The 21,723-nt window shown below is 35.4% G+C and overlaps 3 protein-coding genes across 6 annotated transcripts; 2 read left to right on the top strand and 1 right to left on the bottom strand.

The window, feature by feature from the left end:
• Positions 1–2,072: 2,072 nt before the first annotated feature.
• LOC113695157 (protein CHLORORESPIRATORY REDUCTION 6, chloroplastic-like) lies at positions 2,073–4,058 on the bottom strand. The gene is made up of 4 exons (XM_027214155.2): positions 3,672–4,058; positions 3,028–3,159; positions 2,719–2,927; positions 2,073–2,617 (listed from the first exon to the last, which is right to left on the bottom strand). Exons 1-4 carry the CDS (start codon positions 3,898–3,900, stop codon positions 2,411–2,413), a joined length of 777 nt encoding a protein of 258 aa, XP_027069956.1. The 5' UTR covers positions 3,901–4,058; the 3' UTR covers positions 2,073–2,410.
• A 4,827-nt stretch (positions 4,059–8,885) lies between these two features.
• On the top strand, positions 8,886–11,494 carry LOC113697433 (probable flavin-containing monooxygenase 1). Its single transcript, XM_027217040.2, has 5 exons — positions 8,886–9,423; positions 9,606–9,843; positions 10,137–10,315; positions 10,424–10,782; positions 10,951–11,494. The coding sequence occupies exons 1-5, from the start codon at positions 8,983–8,985 to the stop codon at positions 11,303–11,305; spliced, it is 1,572 nt and encodes a 523-aa protein (XP_027072841.1). The 5' UTR covers positions 8,886–8,982; the 3' UTR covers positions 11,306–11,494.
• Positions 11,495–12,320: 826 nt separating this feature from the next.
• On the top strand, positions 12,321–17,192 carry LOC113694700 (uncharacterized methyltransferase At2g41040, chloroplastic). 4 transcript variants are annotated; one of them, XR_003449453.2, is made up of 9 exons: positions 12,321–12,943; positions 13,778–13,878; positions 13,966–14,106; positions 14,337–14,418; positions 15,216–15,409; positions 15,551–15,662; positions 15,940–16,044; positions 16,664–16,888; positions 17,074–17,192. XR_003449453.2 is itself a non-coding variant. In XM_027213553.2 (8 exons), exons 1-8 carry the CDS (start codon positions 12,770–12,772, stop codon positions 16,787–16,789), a joined length of 1,035 nt encoding a protein of 344 aa, XP_027069354.1. In that variant the 5' UTR covers positions 12,322–12,769; the 3' UTR covers positions 16,790–17,192. The 4 variants fall into 4 exon arrangements, 2 of the variants coding, with proteins under 2 accessions (XP_071910878.1, XP_027069354.1); XR_003449454.2 differs by having other exon boundaries at positions 17,079–17,192; XM_027213553.2 differs by having other exon boundaries at positions 12,322–12,943; positions 16,664–17,192.
• The last annotated feature ends 4,531 nt before the right edge of the window (positions 17,193–21,723 follow it).

Raw genomic sequence — 21,723 nt, forward strand, 5'->3', positions numbered from 1 at the left:
TGGCCACGTGGATGCCAATGGCTCATGCTTTCTGCTTCTTCTTTAGGTGACAGAGAAACAGACCCAATGGGCGACCTTGTGGGGTGAGTTGAGCTACTTGCGGCCAATTCTTTTACTAGTCCAAAAAAAATATATATATATATTTAAAATTTGAAACTGTGGATCGGTTTAATTTCCGGGTCGTCGCAAAAATGCTTCATTTCAAGGTCCTTTCTACTTTTCTTTGCATTAAAACGATCCTCTTTAATTTCCATTTTCATGGGTTTTTTTTTTTTTGGGGGGGTTGGCTCATGCAAATTGCTTATCAAGAAATTTTAGCTCAGTAACTTCAAAACCACGATCATATGCTGAAACGGGATCCAGAACAATCGTTCCAATGCAAATAGTACTTTGACAAGGTGTATCCACGGTTACAGCATTTTTTTCCAGCATAAAACGTGACATAATTCTTGGGAAGACAGAAATATAATCGGTCGACTTAAAAATGACTAGGGACCATATGAAATTGGTGGAAGGATCCATATCATAAACATTAATTAAGGTCGTTAACCGGAATAGCCGACAAAGAAACATTTCGTGCATGTTCAAAGAAAACCCAAGAAACATTTCGTGTTTTCTAGGAACTGGTTAGAAAATAATGGACCCCCAGCCGTCTAATACTGGACTGCTACTAACAAAATTCTTCTCCTCTACTGAGGTAAAATCTTGAAGTTTAAGGTGGACTTGTTGCTGTTTCTTCTATACAAAGCTTAGCGTTTTGCTACGGAGGCCACTTGCCAGGTGCTGCAGACTTGTAACTGACGAGACGATGTGGAGCAGGTGTCTACATCTCTCCAAATAGTGGAAGGCAGCGGCTTGATATTCTGACAACAAATCCAACTTGATTTGAATGGTCAGTGAGGCTTGTCGGAAGAAACTTGTCATGCACCATTAATGGCTGAATTAGGCAGAGAATAACAGAAGGGCATTTGCTTTCTTTTTTTACCAGATAGATGTGGCATTTAATGCCAAATAGTAGTATGTCGGATTTGAGAAGTTGCCCAAAGAGTTCAAACAATTTAATTGTTTCTTTCTTTTCCTCAATTTATTGAAGTTTCTTATCATACCCTTTGACGGAAGGAAATTTCCATCCTGCGAGTCATAAATGAATACCTCCATCATCTCCGCCAAACATTATGGTTTACTTATATTTTGGAAAAGATGCTATCCAAATTGAAAAGAGAACGACGGGGAAAATACGTGCCTTCCAAAATTACACATAATCATTAAGAAAACGTTTTGAAGTCTGGAATGCAGAGCTCTCAGATCCAGAAAGAAGGAAAACAGCTGCTTCCATTAGGCGTGCTTTCAAATTCTAGCCCTTTCCAACAAGTGCGACGCGTTTGAGATTGATGGCATGCCAGTGCTGATATCCGATTCCTTGTTCCTCTCTGTCTTCACCTTCAAACTCAATCTATTTGATTAACATCCTGAAATGATCGCATGCCAATGCTGAATTATGATCATATGATACTGATCTTTGTAATGCTAGCATACTAGCTGCATTAGAAACTTGATCATCTCACCGCGTGGTATTGCTGAGCTTGTACTCACTTCTTCAAACGGCTTATTGCAGCTGACAAGATGCATCATTCAATCTTTGGATGGTCAGAGAGTAAATTACGAAGAAAGGAGAAAGCTACAATTAGTTAGAGTCACTGAATCAGCCATCAAGAATTTTTCGCTCCTGTATTGCTATGTAACAATTTAGCTTCAGGCTGATGATGGAGATAGCCAGGCACTTACCTGACCAACTCCGCGAAACACGGCATTATTCCTTCCTCTTTCCTGGCTGATAAAACGTATAGAATGATGGGGAGAACCAACGGCGTAATTACTCATTTCTGCCTGGAAAGATGTCCAGTTTTGATTATGAATATGTTGTATTCAAAAGCAGGTACCAGATACTGTAACCCCAGTAGTCCAGCGTATTTGATTTTCAATAACAGAATGTAACCAGAGTTTTTTTTTTTTTTTTTTAGGAAAAAGTCTTTTCTCAATTATGTATAAAGAGACAAGATAAAAAACCAGTATTAAAAAAGAAAAAAAGTTGTAGAAACGCAGCTATGGGAAGATGAATACAATGGGAAAGATAAAGAGGAATTTGCAGCATGTGCTTTTGCGGAAGCTAACAGAGTCCCTCACTGACGAAACCCTGAATGCGTTGCACTGGGGAAACTGTATCCCTTCTACAAGGAAGATGCTCTTAACTGGGATTATGTTGATGATCTTGACGTTACTTCAATTGAACTACTTTATATGTTGACGAATTCATGATCCATAAAGTGGATTTTTTTTTATAGAGGTAGCAAATGTGTTTTAACTATCTATCCTGTCGTTTGTGGTCAATATGGGCTGTTGTCTTCTAACTCTATGAAGGGGGAGTTGATTGTTCATCAATCAAGTCAAATAGCTCCTCCCCGATTCCAAATCCAAGCATTCTGGCCATGTCCTTCGTCTTCAATCTAGGCATCGGGATGTCATTTTCCTTTAACCAAGAATACACAATGAAAACCTTTTTCATGACGAACAATGCTAGTGCCTCTGGGTTGAAAACTACTCCCTTCTTCATACTCATCTGTCAAGCGAGAAGGCTCTGATGTTAGACACGAGTATATGTATGATGTATCCTCTCATTCTCAATTATATGAATGAAGAAAAGGGTACAGAAGGTAGTACCTGGTGAGGAACCAACATAGCTGCATAACGGGCAAGCTCACCTGCTCGCCAGTCCAATAGAACAGGGAGCCATGGATAAGCAGCGTCAAGTCTGACAAACCAGAGCCTAATATCAGGGAATTCTGATAGTTCTCGAGGGTCGTTTTGATCTTCTCTTGTGTAATTAATGGTGAAGCCAATTGTACGTTCAAGGAACTCCTTTGGCTTAGCTACAAAAACAATTGTCAGACCAAAGTAATCTATTTCTACCTGGTTATTTTCCACAAGACGAATTAATTCATTCTGCAACTGTATTTAGATGATTCTTACCATCGGAAGGTGAAGTAATCCCCGTTGCACTTTGGAAGGGAACCAAATCGAGTCGTCGTATGATGTCATTGTCGATCACTACCTCATATCTCCCTTCTGTTGGTGGAATTGGTGGCGGCAAGTCTGCTTGTTCTGTCAATGAACATTGATTGAAGCTCTGAGCTATTTGAGTTATCAATACAATCAAATTCCAGGCACAATTGGCTATGCTAAAAGATGCCATGAAACATTTAATTTCAGTGCAGTGTACTATTTCATTGCCCATATTAACAATCTCCGTTGCATCCTCTACAGTGGCCTCTAATTGCTGTAAATGAAGGTAGTAAATATTATCTCTAATTGTGCTTAAATAAACACTGCAAGATTGTTCTGTTTCTTTTCCTCGTCTCTATCTTTCACTGGTTGAGTAGTTATCAATAACTCTGCTTAATTGTTCTTAATGATTCCAGATGGTGAAATTATGGGAGTATAAGTTTCACACAGTTGTCAGTCAACACTCGAAGAAGCGCAAGGGCAAAGATAGAAATGGCTGAAAAGAAAGCATGGGGCATGTATGACTAAATTAGCACAATTGCAAAAGCTAACAATCAACAGATTGAAGGTAAGGAATGTTGAAATCAAGAAAGAAAGCAGCTAAGCAATACCTTGTTCGTCATCATCATGTAAAGAAAGGTCGTACTTTCCTGACGGATTGAATGCAACAGATATAGAAGATGGTCCCTGAGGCCGGCTTTGGTAAAAGTAAGCCGTAGGATAGATAGAAGAAGATGAAGAAGATGAAGGCATGCAATCCAATTGCTGTCTATAGGAAATTGACGGAGCAAAAGTGGGAATGGGCTGTTTGAATGCAGAAAGAGGTCTGATGGAAGCCATGGCTGTGTGTCTCTGCTATCTAAGGAAAATAGAATGTGCGTCGCTCGTGGATAACTCAGAGCAGCATTCTACTGGGGACATTTGCACTTTTTTGTCTGTTTCTGTTTCAGTCTACCCCCATCTCCCTTCTTTTCCCTATCCATCTCCATTTTATTGTGGCCTTGTGTTTGCAAACCACTTTTGTTATCCACTTTTAGCTTTAGCATAATGAGCCTCCCATCTGAATTTTTCCCACTACGTGGACTCGTAAATTTCTTACATGGGCTGCTTCTTCCACTTTTGTGGGCCTCGTCGTCCTTTATCATCATTTGGGAGACAATTTCGTATTTGGGCCACCAAATTGCGTCGGTTAAACTTTCGACGATGTAATCGAACGTTAGACCCGATATTGGATAAACCAGCCAACGCAATTTCATAGGAGTAATTAGAGATTCGAGGAAAGTTACAGAAGCACGGTTTTGGGAATCCGATTCTGCAACGAGCATTTCCCTCGTGAAGGAAGGGGACAAAGGGAAGCCCGCGCTTCAATCTCATCGATCGATCCATCGCATGTACAGCTTAATCTAGATTGGCATTGCAAAGTTCAAGATACTTTGGCGCCAAGGCCATTTTTGTGCTGCTCATTTAGCAGAGGGCGACTTCATCTCCTTTCATGAACCACCTAATCCTTTTAGGAAGCTGCTTTCTAATGACATTTTTGGGGTAACAACCGCTCGTTTTGTATCTACAGATGGTTGTTAGGGCTAATTTAGCCATCTCTGGGACCAAAAAATCATTATCATTACTATATAAAAAGTATGATGAGTTTTAACAATAAGGAGTGTAAGAGTGTATGGAGAGTATTAACGGGTTATGCTTAAAAATTGTGTGTTTATAATTATCTTTTATTTTAAAATAACTTTAAACAACAATTAATCTTAACTAATCTTATCTTAATGATAGCTGCTTTCTATTAAATTATTACAATGATTATATTATATATTTAAAAATCATCTTTAATTTTAAAATAGCTTTAAAAAATAACCAATCTTATCTTAATGATATCTGTTTTCTATCAAATTATTACATACAAGTATAGTAAAACCCGTTTAAATCACAATTATTGAAATCTTACATTCCCATAAATTACTTTCTTTCATCACCATAATCTTATCTTAATGATATCTGCTTTCTTCCACGTTATTGTATAGAATTATAGTAAAACCTTCTTAAATCACAATTATTGAAATCATACATATCCCATAAATTACTTATTTTCACCACCATATCATTGATTAGTATTTAAATTTTTCATCGTCTTTTCTCTTAATTTTGAATTAACTTAGTGTAAAAAAAGAATTAACTGTTACACGGATAGATTTATCAATATTATTGAAAACTGAATATTTATTGACAAAGAAAAATGGAATGCTAGATCTTTTTTCTACATAATTAAATATGAATATATAGTTCTAGGTTTATGATCATTATAAAAATTTAAATTATCTAAAACAATATTTATAAAAAAAAGGAATATCTACCAAGTTTTTGATATGAGGTACATTATTCCATTTATACTATCATATTATAGTAAAAGTATGTAAACAAATTTTTAAAAATTAGTAAATAATTGAACATTTAATATACATTAATTTTTTAGAATTAATATTAATGTACCTGTAGAACTATTGTTAATTTTTATATTTAAATTAGTGGTATTTGTATAAATTTACAATAAATAAAAAGTTTTTAAAAGTAAGTAAATAGTTAAACATTTAAATTGCATTAATTTTTAAAATTAATATGAATGAACATGTAGAAATATTGTTAATTTTTATATTTAAATTATTTATATTTGTATAATTTCACAATAAATAAAAAAAGGCACATGCAAAATTATAGGTTTGATATTAGTTTTTGTTATACCTAATTTACCTTAATGTCTTTTAATTGGTTTTATTGCATGCCTTTTAATTAGAGTTATTGCATTTCAATATAAGAAAAATGAAAAGCTTTAATAAATTATATCCAAAAAATGTTAGTAATTAAAATAAAAAAATTCCCACTTATAATTATATTCACCAATCATTTCCCTCATCTCCGATTATTATAAATGTTAAAATTGTCTCCAATTATTATATTGTTACGTGTGATTATTAAAGTTAACTATATTTTACATGCATATTGGTTTAGAAGAAAATCACAATTAGTAAGAAGACAAAAGGTTATAAACAGTTAATGAGATAATAAATGGTTATATTGATGATTAAATTCACTATATTATGTCATATTGTTTAAGAAAACTCCAAAAAATTATCAATAATTATAAAAAATATAACAGAAAAGGTTTACAACTATTGAAATTGATAAAAATTTGTTGTATCTAAATCAGAATTTTTGGTATATTTTTCACTCAAGTTTTGCTGTATGCACTGGTTTGACACATACATAAAATTTCCTTTTCTTACTGTTACAATCTCAGTAAATTATGTAACATTAGTTTAGATATGATAATTTTCTATTATTAGAGTTTTTGTAATTGTAATATACAAAATAAAATTTTAATTGCTTTACATATAATAAATATTATGTACAACTAGCGATTGCTTAATGTTGTTTATTATATGGTTTCTTAGTCAATATTATACCAACAACTTAGTTTAAATATGATAATCTTTTACTTTCAGAGTTTTTTTAAAATGGTAGAATGTACAATAAACTTTTAATTGTTTTGTATACAATAAATGTTTTGAGTAATTACCAATTGCTTAATTTTGTTTATTATATACTTTACTGTACCAGGTGGAAAACTCAAAGTTTTATACAGGGATTTAGTATATTAAAGGTTTATATCTTGGGAAAATATATTCACGTGTTTTGTTACTAGTAAAAATAAAAAAGAGAAAGAAAGAAAAGTTGGGCTCTGGGGTTTCATCTGATCGGGGTTAAATATATTATCAATGTTGAATAAAGGCTTCAAATTTGATCACGGCACGAGTCTCACGTCTACTGCCTTGGTCAAAATCCTACTTTTTTTAAATTTAATGTGTTTAAGAAAATGATACGAATAAATTTCCACATTTAAAGAAGTGAGTGGATACACTCATATTTCTCCTACTTTCTAAATCATTCGTGTTGTCTTTTCGAACACCCAAAAACGGAGCCTGATCCAAAAAAAAATATCTCCGAGACAGCTAATTCAAACGAACCTAAACGTGTAGACTAGACGGAAAGATGTACAAACACGGTAGTTGCTGCAGTTGTCTAGTGGACAAGGGGCACGGACGGTTGTTTCCAGCGATTTTGACCATTTTTAACGGTGCGTAATTTTTGTTGCACGCGATGTAATTTTATTTGCACAACGTGTAATTTTAGTATAAAATTTTACGAAAATTTTACGAGCTCCACACACGATATAAAAATCGATGCACAATTTATGATCTGGATCGTATAAAATTTTTTGGTCAAATCATGACCATTAAATGTTCAAGGACGGTCATGCCCTGCCCCTTGTCTGTTGCCTAGTACCAAACTGCACTAATGAAGAGGTCAAATCAGTTCAGAGCATACGGACCAAATCAAATCTTGTTAATGCTGTCCTAAAAGTTGTTTTGTTGTAAGGGTATATAAATCGGTAGTACATATGATTCCACGCAATACGTAAGAGAAACAGAATCTCCATTTCTACTTCCTAAAACACAATTGAAAATATGTATAATTTCAGAAACTATCCTTGAGATTTATCATAATATCACTTAACTCCCCTAAAATTTTTAAAATCTCACTTACCTCTCTTGAATTGACATTTCTTATAACATTTTAACCTATTTGGAGGAAATACAAGAAAGATAAAACTTTTGTTCCAATATTACCCTTATGTTATACTTATGAAATTTATAACAATAATAAAAAATAAAATAATGTTAAATTTTTATAAGGTATAAATTTCTTAATGTAAACTATTTATTTTACTTGTATTGGAATAAAAGCAAAATTTACACCTTGAAAAATTCATACGCATGAAGAGATTATTTTAGTTTTTAATACAACTTAAACTATACCATGAGTTGAAACATATTTCGCCAAAAAAATATCTTGACTTCCTTAATTGTAACTGTGCACGAAATTGTTTAAGGTGTTAATTATTCACCAAAATCCTTCTAAGTGATTGATCTTGATTAGATTTAATTTATCCACGTACTTTGCTATCCCATTATGACCCTAATGTAATGAAATATAAACCATTATTAACTAACAATTTGTTTTCTTTTTTAATTTACATTTTTTGTTTTAAAATTTTATTTTGTTTTGGATTTTAGGTTAAATAGTTATTAAGATCAAGGGTAATGTTGTCAATTTGTGACGTTTGATAGGAATATTTAGTTTTGTCAAGTTGACAAGGAGGTAAGTGAGATTTTAAAAATTTCAGGAGAGCTGAGTGATATTATGACAAATCTCAAAAAAGGTTTCTAAAATTATCCCTTGAAAATTCTATCTTCCAATCAAATACATCCATTTTTTAAATTCATAACTTCTTTATAGGAAGAATTTTGAGAGATTTGTCAACGTAGATTTTACTTTACCCGAAAGCAATCAATAATGCCAATTGCCTCTTGGGCTCTTATCCCTAACTTACCACTTAATTGTGACTGTCACTTGAACATGGCTGCCTTCGATGGGGTTCCACGTCGGTTAGGCTCCTCTCCTCCTCTCTCTAGATTAGACCAAAAAAGGTAATAGCTGCGACAAAAAAAAAAGAAAAAGAAAAGAAAGCAATCAATGATGATAGCATACAGCAGTTGTCCGTACGTAGATGCCACAACTAGATCGTCTGCGAATTACTGGCTTTTATTTCCGTCAGAGAATTGTCTGCAGAAAACTCAACGTCGCATTTGCTAATTTTGAGGCTGCCGACACCAAAAATTCATAGGCGAAATTATGATCTGTAAACTTGAACGGTTGTGCTGTCATAAATACAGTTGCATGCCTACTAATACAGTTGCCCCATTGCATGCCTACTAATACAAGAAGCTCCTGTTGCATGCCTACTAATACAAAAAGCTCCCGTTGCATTTTCTGCCTTCGAAAATTGACCAAATAATAATGGAGAAACGAATAGCTATCATCGGAGCTGGAATCAGCGGCCTGCTTGCCTGCAAGTATGCTCTAGCAAAAGGTTATCATCCGACAGTCTTCGAGGCACAAGACTGCGCTGGTGGCCTGTGGAATCACACCATTGAGTCTACTAAGCTTCAGAATCCCAAAGAAGTTTTCTCGTTTTCTGATTTCCCATGGCCCTCTTCTGTTAAAGAAACATTTCCTCGCAACACTGAAGTCTTGAAGTACGTTCAATCTTATGCTCAACATTTTGGCTTGTTACCTTACATCAAGTTCAACACCAAAGTGATTGGCATCGATTATGTGGGCGTTTCCCGTGAAGAGATGCAGGCCTGGGATCTTTGGGGTGGAACAGGACAGGCGTTTGGCTCCAAAGGCAAATGGAACATAAAAGTTCAGCACACTACTGAAGACAAATCCATTAAGGTAATTTTGTGATCTTTGCCCGAAGAAAAAATTTGGCACTTTTTTTTTATTTTTTATTTTTTAAAATCCATCTCAAGGTGATTTAACAACGCGGGTCAGCCTTTTAGATCAATCTTTATTAAGTTGTCTGAATGATGGCATTATCTTCATAAGGGTTCTCAGCGTGTCATTTCAATTTCCAGGAATATGAGGTGGAATTTGTGATTCTTTGTATTGGAAGATTCAGTGGTGTGCCAAACATCCCTGAATTCCCTCCAAATCATGGTCCTGAAATTTTTGGTGGTAAGGTGTTGCATTCCATGGACTACTCGGCCATGGACAATGCCAGTGCTGCGGCATTGGTCGAAGGAAAAAACATTGCAATCATAGGTTCAGAGAAATCTGCAGTGGACTTGGCTGCTCAATGTGCAAATGTAAATGGTGAGAAATTGCAAATTGCAGTGTATCATGAATGAGTGTGACTCGATAATTATCTATCTCTTCACATTGACCCCGAAATTATAATGTATCAAGTTTTTTAAAAAAAAAGTGGCCTTCCTGGATGCGATTTATGTTTTGCTTCTTGAGATTTCCTCCTCGGATATAGAACTTTTATCTTTCTTGCATACATTTGGTCACTTTTCAGATGCGCTAAAAAGTTCTTGTTGCACATGAAAGCAATTTTAAAGTCATGCATTGCTTAATTAACTAAAATATGACATGCTACTCACCAGGGATTGACAACCCTTGCACAATGGTTCATAGAGCAGCTCACTGGATGCTTCCTAGTTACTATGTATGGGGAGGAGTGAGGATTGATTACTTGTACTACAATCGATTCGCAGAGATTTTGGTGCACAAGCCTGGTGAAGGATTCCTACACAGTGCATTAGCCTTCCTTCTCTCACCTTTGGTTAGCTTCTTAATTAATTAATTATAGAAAAAAATGCCTCACATGCTTTATTCAAAACAACGATATATATAATGCATAACTCAAAAGGCGTACAAATGTGAATTTCAGAGATGGGGTATTGCAAAACTTGTAGAGAGCTATCTCAGATGGAAATTTCCCTTGAAGAAGTACAACATGATACCACCACATGGCTTTCTGCAAGATGTGTTTTCTTGTGAATTCCTCATGCTACCAGAAAATTTCTTTGACAGAGTGGTAGACGGAAGCATTGTATTAAAGAAGTCAAAAAACATCAGCTTCAGCAGAGAAGGATTGATGATTGATGGAGAAACTCAGCCCTTGAAAGCAGACGTTATAATTCTTGCCACTGGATACCGAGGTGATCAGAAACTCGGCAATATTTTCACTTGTCCATCTTTCCAGGAGTACATCTTAGGGTCAACAAGCTCCACAATAGCTTTATACAGGTATTATTACTGGACTTAATTTGGAACCGTAAACTCATCACAATGTTCTGAGATCTATATTTGTTACTTTTGACGTTGTGACACTATCTATTTTATACGAGTTTGGCGTCACATAATTATTGCTAATAATTAAAGGTTTTGATTATTGGCCTTAAATGTGTATTCCAGGCAGATCATTCATCCGCGAATTCCACAACTTGCAGTGATAGGATACTCAGAGAGCCTGAACAACCTTTACACTCTCGAAATGAAATGCAGATGGCTGGGACATTTTCTTGATCAAACCTTTCAATTGCCGAGCATAAAGGAAATGGAGAAGGATGTTCGCATGTGGGACAAGTACATGAAGCGTTATGCTGGCAAGTACTACAGAAGATCTTGTCTTGGTGCTTCGCACATATGGTACAACGATCAATTGTGCAAGGACATTGGATGCAACCCCAGGAGAAAGAAGGGATTCTTCTCAGAGTTGATTGAACCATACGGACCAGCTGATTACGCGGAACTTAATCCTCGGTCTTAAATGAAGAACATTTTGCATCGTTGGATAAAGTTGTTTTGTTGATTGGGTTGTGCAACAATATCTTCTTCCATACCAAAAAAAAAAAAACTTCCATTCGCATTCGTTCAACAATATCTTAAATTAGTACCATTTACTTGAAAATAATTTGTGTTTTGAGTACAATCAAAGTGTGACTTTTGCAACCTTTTACATTTTGGCTCATTTAAAATTTTCTTACTCCATATTTCCCGATTTAGTATTTACCTAAACCTGGGATTGGACCGTAGATTATTAACTTTGGCCCAGCCCAATAGTTGACTTAATCGGTCCGGTGATTCGGCATTAGGCCAGATTGGATCTCTAGGTTAATCAAATTAGGAGTTGACTTTGACCCACTAGGAAATCATTCAGTTTTCCGATTGAATTTTTTTTTTCTATAATACAATTGTAGGCCTTTGTTTTTTGAAACAAAGTGTATAAATACTTTTGACAATATTTATAAATTGAATATTCATTTAAATGTACACAAGTCTTATCACTTGTTTTAGTTTTTATTTGATAATTACATTTTTTTAAAAAAAAGCTTGTTTACTTTTTTATTATACAATGAATTCTTTTAACTGTCAAACTGACAATATTTGAGTAGCTACAAAATTATTTTATTTTCAAACAAAGATAAAATAATAAAAAAATGATGCTATATCTTTAAAACAAGTGACACAAATTTGTTTTGTATTTGACTATGTTATTTATTTATGTAAAAGTACCACAAAATAAAATTAAATCTTCTATTAATATTTGTATGTTCATTATATATCTTTTTAAGTACAATAATTAGTATTTAATAGCACTTTATTAACTATTTTATATATATTTAAATTATTATTTTATATTTATAAATATTAAATTAGTAACTGCCGGTTCAACTAGTGACCCACTGGTCGAACCAGTGACTTGTTGAGATTGGATTTCCCTTGCAGGGCCGGGTTTAGTAAATATTTGGACCTTTTTTTTCTTTTTTAATTTTGTAGTTCAGATTCCAGGATAGGAGTTTCTCCTTAAGAGTTAAGACACCGTATTTAAAGAGAAAAACAAAAAAGAAAAAGAAAGAAAAATTCCCATATTGAAATAATAATGATGCGGCGAGAAGGTATCCTCAAGTTCACCAACTAAACACACAGTCACACGGGCAGCAGAGCTGACAGATGCATCCCTCCTCTGTCCACGCAAAGAAATCCCGCAAAAAATAATGCAACAAAATTATCACAAAAATTTCCCTCCCCTTCCCCTCTTCCTCTTGAAATCCCCCTTATATATAGCCTTGTCTATATACCTATATAATACTGCCACCAATAAACGTCGAGAAGCAAACAGAAAGAACAAAGAAGAAAGCACATGATTTGAGAAGCAGAAGAAACGAAATCACTCATTTTTCAAAAGAACAAAGAAGAAATTACTGAAAAGAAGAAGAAGAAGATTATTGAGATGGCAGCCGTGGCTTTTTCGCCTTGGATGATTGGAGTTCAAGATCGTTTTCCTTTAGACCCGAAATGCCCTTTTTTTCCTTATAATTCCCTGTCTCATCCTCCTCTCCGGTGCTCCTCCCCTCAACAGTTTCGACAAATTATCCGGGCCACCTCTGCTGTTGCTCTTGAACCAGTAAATATTTCTTGTCCTTCCTTCCCTAACAAATACTAGAATTATTATGTACATTTGTTTGATTTACACTCTCTTGGATGCTTTAGGAGCTACTGAAATTTGATGCCCAGTGTTTTAACTACTGTTAATTTTCACAAGGATATCTTGCAGGGAAATGATTTTGAAGGGGGCCAAAGAAAAGAAAATATATGGGAAAAAATTATCTCGAGTTTATTCGGTGCTTAGTTATCGTCCCATTCCTTTACCCGACTATACTTTTGGAAAATTATGCTATTCATTCATGGACTTGTTTTGCTTTCTGTATCAATCGTGTTTCAAAATTTATACCATTTAAACGTGGAAAATCTTTTTCTAATTGTATGACGATTTAACGCGGAGAAAAAAGAATGTAATTGCTGCAATGCAGACTATGAATAACTTTGTTGCGTTCAGAAATTCTAGGGAGACTTGCCGTTGTGTTCAGAAGTGAATCCTAGTTCTTCATTCATGTAAATTTGCCTATAAAGTGTCTAGTGATCTTCCATGCATTTCGCTATGCAACAGTCTTTGTCCCAGGATGAAGGTGGGTGCTTGCACTTATTGCGTTCATAACTGTCTCAAAAGTTTTTTTTTTTTGGAGCATCTGTTAATATCTGTTTAACAATATGTGTATAAATTATGTAAATTTTGTAATTCCAAGGGGGTCAATCAATTTTGCCATTGTCTTAAGTGATGACTTGGGAAGTTGCAGGGCAAATGTTGGGTATACTTTTTGATTTTGATCTGGCAGAACGAAGAAGAGATGCAAATGTCCCATTTTCTGTCTCTCCCTAATAGCGTACTTTTCTACTTCAGGAAGCACAAATTGAATCAAAGGAGGGCTCAAAAATTGACTTGTTTGCCTGCCCAATTTGCTATGATCCATTAGTAAGAAAAGGTCCTTCAGGATTTAACCTGTAAGATCTAATGCCTCTTTTATACTAATACTTTGGACACATTATATGTTTTATGCATGATAACTTTCAAAAGCTGAATATTTGCAGGCCTGCAATTTATAGATCTGGTTTTAAATGTAGAACGTGTAACAAGACGTATTCAAGCAAAAATATCTATCTTGATCTTACAGTTACTGCTGGTTCAAAGGATTACAATGAATTTAAACCAGCTGGAACTGAGCTATTTAGGTATGCATATGTTACCATCTCTTTGAGTTGCATGCTGAGCTTTCTATAACATGCTTGCAGTCTACACTTTAGTGTCTTTTGTTGGTTTGGAACTAACTCCCCTTATTGATGGGCTTGTGATTTTCGCTATTTGGTAGCCACTTCATCAAAAGATGCGAACGTTCCTTTTGAAACTTAACATTGGTTTATGAGTCACTCATGTCTAATGTTGGTGTTCTTGCCTTCACTAGGAGCCCTCTTGTTTCCTTCTTGTATGAGAGAGGCTGGCGTCAAAATTTTAATCGTAGTGGTTTTCCTGGGCCTGATGATGAGGTAAATTTTCTTTGATTGTTACTTTACAGATATTTCCCAATAGGTAATGAGCTCTTTGGAGTAGATTCTCTATAAGAAAGTATGGTGTCAATTTAGGAATCAATGGGAGCCAAATGCATACCCCACCTTATGAAGGAGAATTGATGTGTGTTCCCTTCTGTCGAAAACATAAGTAGTTTTGTAAGTCACTGGAGAGGTTGGTGAGGAAAGGTTTAGTCCATTAAAATCACTTAATATATTCTGGAAAATTCCTACTTAAATTGACTTCTAATTGTGTCCATAAGTGCTGAATGAATGAGCTACAAGTATCATGGGTACAGTTCTGAGGAAGCATTTTAATTATGTGAAACATTGTTGGATTATCCTTCTTTCCCTTTCTGACCTATGTGCCAAAGAAGGCGAATTCCCTTTTGGATCAAGTGGCTTACAGGGAAATCATAAGAACACTGTAAACAAGTCCAGTGGCTTACAGGGCAAAAGCTCAACTGTGTCTGGGAGCTATACCATTTGCGACCTCTTTGGATAGGAAGCACAAGAAACTTAGCATTTCGACCTCAAACTAGAAGAGAACCAGCAAACGCCCTATCTATCCTTCTTCCTGCTGAAGACTTACTTGGAATCATGTGTCAGGGCTGGCTTTTATCATGCATCCACTGTGACCAACATGTGTTGACAAAGAAATCATTTTTGTTAAATTGAATGTGCATGCCCTCGACTTAGTTTGCGTGGATTAAAGTTGCAAAAATATTTGTGGAACAATAACAGTGGTAATTATGCGTGTGATACATTCCATGCAGTTCAAGATGGCGCAGGAGTATTTTCAACCTGTAGAAGGCGGTGTTCTTGTAGATGTTAGCTGTGGAAGTGGCTTGTTTTCCAGGAAGTTTGCCAAATCGGGGACCTATTCAAAAGTTGTTGCTCTTGACTTTTCAGAAAACATGCTTCTCCAGTGTTATGATTTTATCAAGAGTGACGATTCTATGTTAAACTCGTAAGTCACTTTGATTAAATGCTCTTTGCAGCTGCTGCAGGTTCTGGGATATGAATTATTGTGCTTCACGCTTTATAGGCATGTAAAATTTTGGTTAGAGATCTGTATTTTCTGAAGCTATTCTGTTTGAAAAACCTGCAGCAATCTTGCTCTCGTAAGGGCAGATATCTCCCGACTCCCCTTTCCTTCTGGTTCAGTTGATGGCGTTCATGCTGGTGCAGCCTTGCATTGTTGGCCATCTCCTTCTAATGCTGTAAGCTTTCTTTGTATTTGGAGTGTCTCAAATTGCTTTCAATGTTCTAGATATGATTTTTATTGCATTTTTCCTGATTTAGCTGGTCCATTATTTTATTTACTCAAAGAGTGTAGAATCGACTCTAGAAAATTAGTAGTCAAAAGTTTCTAGATGCCTTTGAGGTGAATTGGATATATCTGATTGGTGATTTAGCCATATTGAGGGTGATCCTTTTATTTGATAAGAATATTTGAAATAATGTACAGTTGCAATTTCCTTGCCTTTCTTATGTCAGGTTGCTGAAATCAATCGTATCTTGCGAAGTGGTGGTGTTTTTGTGGGAACTACTTTTCTTCGTTTCAGTTCATCAACTCCTGCATTTTTGAGGCCTCTCAGACAGGTAATTGTTGTCCTTTTTTTTTTAATTTTTTTGAAGGGTTCCTGCAAACCTGTTGCTGACAATAATGGACATGATGCCTAGCTTGGGATCTTTGGTGAACCGATTAGAATTTGAATTGAAAAAGTACCACTTTTGACCTGGAATAAGTGTTTTGCTACTGATGTAGAAGTACTATGGAATAACCAATTGGTTTGCGGTCTTGTTATTTTCAGTAGTGTATACAAAGCTGGAAAAACTGTCAGATTTTAGGCTTTTAGTATTCAGTTCTGGGAGCTGACTTTCGGTTGGCACGTAAGCAAGGGGTGGCAGTGTGGCTATAGCTGGGGCACCTACATGGAATTTGAAAAAGAAAGGAGAAGGATGAGAGTAGTAAGATCTGGGATGTACCATATGCTTTGGGTAGCATTTAGCCCATAAAAGTTTTCCAAATACTTCAATTATTGAGTACAATTGAAGTTTACGAACAAATAGACATGAACAAGCACAGAGCCAACAGTAAACTCCATCTTTCTCTGGAGTCGTTCTTCTTAGGGGAATAATTTTAAACGTCATACCTTTCTTTCAGAAAGTTTTTGATGAGGTAGTGTAGTTGTTTTCTATAATCATATCTCTATGGCAGGCTGGGCGGAACTACAACTATTTGACTGAGGAGGAGATCGAGGACGTGTGCACATCATGTGGTCTTATAAACTATACCAACAAAGTCCAACAATCGTTCATCATGTTTTCTGCGCAGAAACCTTGAAAATTGGCTTAATTTGAGTTGGAAATTAGATGTTTGCTTCTCAAATCTTTTCCTTTGCCTGGGGTTATAATCGAAGTCGATTCTTTCCGGAGACCTTTGGTAAGACTTCTGATTCAGTTGATGTCCAAGTTATCTCTACCCTGTCCATGATAAACCCAAAATGTATAGGCCAAATGTAAATAGTAGACCGAAGATGTAATCTTGATATTCCATAGATTAGCTTATTCTGACATTGATTCGTAATCTGTAATACAAATAACGGTGCAATGATGATGGTTTCTCAGTGCAGAGCGTACGTCATTCCAAATTTCCAGGCTTTGACCAATGCAGAGCAAGTGGAAATTTCACACAGTATCATGAATAATTTGCTAGATATGTGTTTAACATTCTGGCGTTCGCTGTCTTCTCTGGCACCCCGTTGGGCTCCGATGTTTATTCCATGGCATTGACTATGACAACTGCTTTTAGATTAAATGTGGTAATAGTTGTCAACATCTCACGGTGCTACTTGTCGAATTTTCCTTGAACAAGTGAATGATGGGTAATTCGAAGTCAAGGATGTCTTAAACACGTAGAATTGCAGGAATAAGGGATCAAAGCATAATATTGTGTGCTAGTCAGTGGATGGTGTTTTCTGTTTTAGCAGAGTATGTCAAGAAACTACTCTAAATATTCTTTTGTAAGGAAAATAGGAATGTGACAGATCTGAAGGATTTCTATCCCTTCATGTTTAGACACCTTCTCGAGTATTTTTTAGAGGTTACAATTGAATTTTGTTAAGTTTCAAACTTACCGCGTTTGTCGTACTACTAGAATTTTTTTAAAATGATCTTTTGGACGTTATTAATATACAACATCAAGTTATTGCCATGATTACGTATGAGCATGATAGAGATCTATCACACTACTAAAATCTTTTTGTAAATGATGCTTTAGATGCTATTAATACGTAAGGTCAAGTTATTACCACAATTGCATACATACGAGCAGAGGTATCAATGGGTAGGGATTGGATTCGGACTTGACCTGGATTCGATAAAATTTTTCCAGATTTGAGTTGAAAAATAATTATGATATCCGAACTTGGATTCGGACCCGTTTACTCAAATAAAAAAACTGGTCGAATGCAGAATATTGGATTCCGATCCGTATTCGACCCGGATTCGAACAATATATAAATAATTATAAAATATAAATATTTCTAAATACATTCTTTTACCAAATTAACAATTTAGTAATAATTTTGTAGATTGATTTGTGGTTAGTTTTGGTTTGACTATTGCAAATTATTTGTGATTTAGGTTTGTAATTTGATTTGTTTAAATTTGAAAATTGGATTGTGATTAGTTTGGATTTAATTTTAAAAAATTTAAATTTGGACCTTTTAGATCCGAATTCGACCCAGATACGATTCCGAAACTCTAAGATCAAGATCCGTTGAGTATACAGGTCAGGTTCGAATTTACTACATAAAAATGAATCTGAATCCAGAATTTTCAATTCCAACCCGACCCATTGTCACCCCTATATACGAGCATCATAGAGTACTCAATTTCTTTTACCCCTTTGAGCACAACTTGAAATTATTTTTATTTTTTGGGTTGATTTTTCTTTCCTTTTGGTGAGTCGGTTTTGGTTTGAACAAGTCCCTAAATTAAAAGGAGGCCATGTGGAGGCGTGTGCAAGCCTAAAAAACTAGACTATTTTTTGAACAGAACAAAGTGGTTTCAGGGCTCAGCTGCAGAAAGATCCCCCCTCGTGCGGCTCAAACGCTGATCCATTCTGTTTGTTCCTCCCCTTTTCTCTTCTTTCTTCCACCTCCCACCCTCGTGCATTTCTGGATCTTTGACTTTGACCACACAAACCCGAAACTTGAAAGCCTACGTCATATTTAAGAAGGCGGGTTCGAACAATTTTCAGTCCCAACAGTTTGGGACAGTTGGTGGCTTACATTCTGCCACCAAACCATATTGCTATTCTACGGTCGTGGTTGGTCTACTTACAAACCCATTTTACAGTTTGTAATCTTTTTTTTTTACAAATTTTCCCCTCTCACCACTCGTTTAATTTAATTAAATGAATAGAGATGCAGGAATGTCAAATTTTTCAAGCACAAAAGCCAGACTTCCATACACGTTAAATGAATATTTTCCATAAAGATTCTAAACAATTGTTTGCTTGTCGATTTTTTTTTTGAGATATTTCATTATTAATTTTAACTACATTGCCAAAAAACAAAAGATTCCAAACCTTATGAGAAAAAGATAAGAAGATAAAAAAAACTTGAGAGTCAAATCAAAGTACTTCTTAATAATTTAAAATTTTGGTTATTCACGGTCATCCTAGTATACTCTCAATAATTACAAGGCAGTGAACTAAATTTACCTGATCTCGGCATTGTTCTATAGCCTTGGAATGCTTTTCAATTGTTGACCCCTCCCATGACCACATGATGTGCACAAATATGCTTATTTAATTAGTTTAATTGTAGAAATAGTAATGTTACTTTAAGTACATAAGATAGAAAAGACGAATGTACTCTCGTTTAATATGCACCTAACAGTTAAGATATACGGTTCAAAATAGCATGTACCTTAATTTGGCAGTGCTACAAATACAATGAGCGTGTTTATCGTATTACTTGAAATGATAGTTGGAATACTTTTTGTTATATAATGTACGTGAGATAAAAAAAATTTTTAAAAATAGAAAAAGTAGTTAGAGAATGTATTTATAATATAAGCAAAAATAATAGTTTAAAAAAATCAGGTATCCAAAATGTATCTGTGACGACTGGCCTCGCAAGTTGAGTGTCCACAACTTCTTGAGTTTCTGATCCCGCTGTGGGTAAGAGCGTTTCAGTGGAGTGACATGGTGTGAGATTCAGTCCACAACAAAGCCAACAAAAAAAATGAACAACATGCAAGCAAGCAAGCAAGCAAAGAGAGGAATATTTGGGGAATTACGAGGCTCTTAAGCATAAGCACCCTCCTTTAGGCTTTCGACAATATGGATTTCTCATATGAAAGTCAGTTCATTGGATTCTCTGCACGTGAGCTTCATTACTTGCGTACATTGCTGTGAAAGATTGCATCAGACCACGAACATTAACAAACAAGGGGGGGAAAAAAGCAAAAAGAAAAAGAAAAACAGAAGTTTCAGTCCAGTCATAAGATTGCCAACATTCTGTCTACTAGGTGACTGTTGCAGGCCCTGCTGTTGTAGCGTTCACTAGGCGGTCGAAAGAATTGATGACAATCTTCCCAACTTCATCACTGGTTTTTATTTTTTCCCTCTTACACCTCCATCACTGATTGTCACTATTATTGGTGCAGCACCATGGATATTAATTCTTGCTAGCTGCTCGAATTTCCCTTTTTTTTTTTATAACAATAGAAGACGTAGCAATAGTGAATGGGCTAGCTTGCGACGTTGACAGCTGTCGATTATATATATATATGTGAGGCTATAATAAGCATAGCCAATGACTCAAAATCCAGCTATTTGATTCCAAAGTTTGCAGGAAAAAATAGAAATAAGGGTTTTTGTTTCGTTTTGGAAGGAAAGAAGGTTAAATATGAATGTGCTGCAACTAGGACTGGGAACTGGCCATATGGCAGGAATGGTTGGACCAATCAACCAAGCAAGTGGTCAGTAACCTAATCCTTGTACACAACACATTAATAACTGTTAATTATCTCTGATAAATGTAACAACTTAAGCCTTTACGTAGATGTTATAACCTAGCTACCTCGTAGTCGTGTGCGGCAGGGAGATAATGCCTGGTTTAATCTGACCTCCTGCTTAATCATGGCGTATTTCTACTGTACAATGAGGTCTATTTCTTATGCAGCTTAATTGCTAAGCATTTGGGTTGGACTGAAGTAAGAATATTCCTCATTTACTTTCAGTTTCTTGTACCTCAAGTTTGAGCTTGCATGGGATAGAACGCGGAGCTTATATGGATACGCAAGTAAAACCCAGATCAAAGTACTCTTTGAAGCTCACATTCCTGGCAGCAGCAGACACATTATTACACGACAACTATTGCTCGCATACGCTTTTCCATCCATATCTTCCGCTGCTTTTGTGTAAACTTTCCATTTCTTAGATGATAATGATGAAGAGATCAAAACTTTCTTCTTTTTTTTTTTAATACAGATTTACACAAAAAATCCATAGTTTTGGAATGCAAAATCTATTATTCGTTTGACCATAATAAACATGTGCAATAAAATACCAATTATCATACATTAACTTTACATGGTTCAAGTGTAAATTTAAGTAATATTTTTGCTCCTTTATTTATGTATTCGTAACCTTTGACTCCTAAAAGCAAATGTTACACCCCATTTGTCTCCTCTGAGCTCAGTCGAAGACTTCTTCTATTCCATCATATGTAACTAAATGTCTAATCTTCAAAGATTCAGATGTTTTTCTTAGAAAAACACAATGAAAAGAAAAGAGGGAAACTTTCAATTTCCTAGAGATCGATATATAGTCATCTAAATAGACAGCTTATCTATGATAACAAAGGAAGCAAAAGAGGACTGAAGGAGAGATCGGAGTAGAGATTCGAAATCCGTGGAACCTTCAAACCCCAGGGTACCTCTTGATTAAGGTTAAAGGTGCAACAAACATTAATGGTGCCTAAAAATTAGCGAATACTCAACTAATCAGGTTGGAGGGCTATTATTATCTCAACCAGTGATCAGTGAAGTGTGTTTTGTCTGTCAACGCCCCACATATATAAGAACGCATGCTATTATTTTAGCCAAAATTTGAGGATTAGTGGAGTTGTTGTGTATTGTTGCCATTTTTTATTTCCCAAAAACCGAATTTCCTGGTACATGTCTGGTCTCTGCCCAATGAGAGTTATGGGAGATCAAGTCAATATGTGACAGCAGACGCAACGCATGACCTCGATCTTCTTT

Source organism: Coffea arabica, chromosome 6e (assembly GCF_036785885.1).
Source record: "Coffea arabica cultivar ET-39 chromosome 6e, Coffea Arabica ET-39 HiFi, whole genome shotgun sequence".
NCBI classification, from domain to species: Eukaryota; Viridiplantae; Streptophyta; class Magnoliopsida; order Gentianales; family Rubiaceae; genus Coffea; species Coffea arabica.

Excerpts from the sequence above, each read along its gene's own strand:
- LOC113695157 (XM_027214155.2), bottom strand. The coding sequence starts at position 3,900 with ATGGCTTCCATCAGACCTCTTTCTGCATTCAAACAGCCCATTCCCACT. Across the intron at positions 3,160-3,671 it reads ACATGATGATGACGAACAAG|AACAAGCAGACTTGCCGCCA; the intron begins GTATTGCTTAGC and ends GTTCATTGACAG. Across the intron at positions 2,928-3,027 it reads GATTACTTCACCTTCCGATG|CTAAGCCAAAGGAGTTCCTT; the intron begins GTAAGAATCATC and ends TTGTTTTTGTAG.
- LOC113697433 (XM_027217040.2), top strand. The coding sequence starts at position 8,983 with ATGGAGAAACGAATAGCTATCATCGGAGCTGGAATCAGCGGCCTGCTT. Across the intron at positions 9,844-10,136 it reads TCAATGTGCAAATGTAAATG|GGATTGACAACCCTTGCACA; the intron begins GTGAGAAATTGC and ends GCTACTCACCAG. Across the intron at positions 10,316-10,423 it reads CCTTCCTTCTCTCACCTTTG|AGATGGGGTATTGCAAAACT; the intron begins GTTAGCTTCTTA and ends TGTGAATTTCAG.
- LOC113694700 (XM_027213553.2), top strand. The coding sequence starts at position 12,770 with ATGGCAGCCGTGGCTTTTTCGCCTTGGATGATTGGAGTTCAAGATCGT. Across the intron at positions 13,879-13,965 it reads GGTCCTTCAGGATTTAACCT|GCCTGCAATTTATAGATCTG; the intron begins GTAAGATCTAAT and ends GAATATTTGCAG. Across the intron at positions 15,410-15,550 it reads GACGATTCTATGTTAAACTC|CAATCTTGCTCTCGTAAGGG; the intron begins GTAAGTCACTTT and ends AAAAACCTGCAG.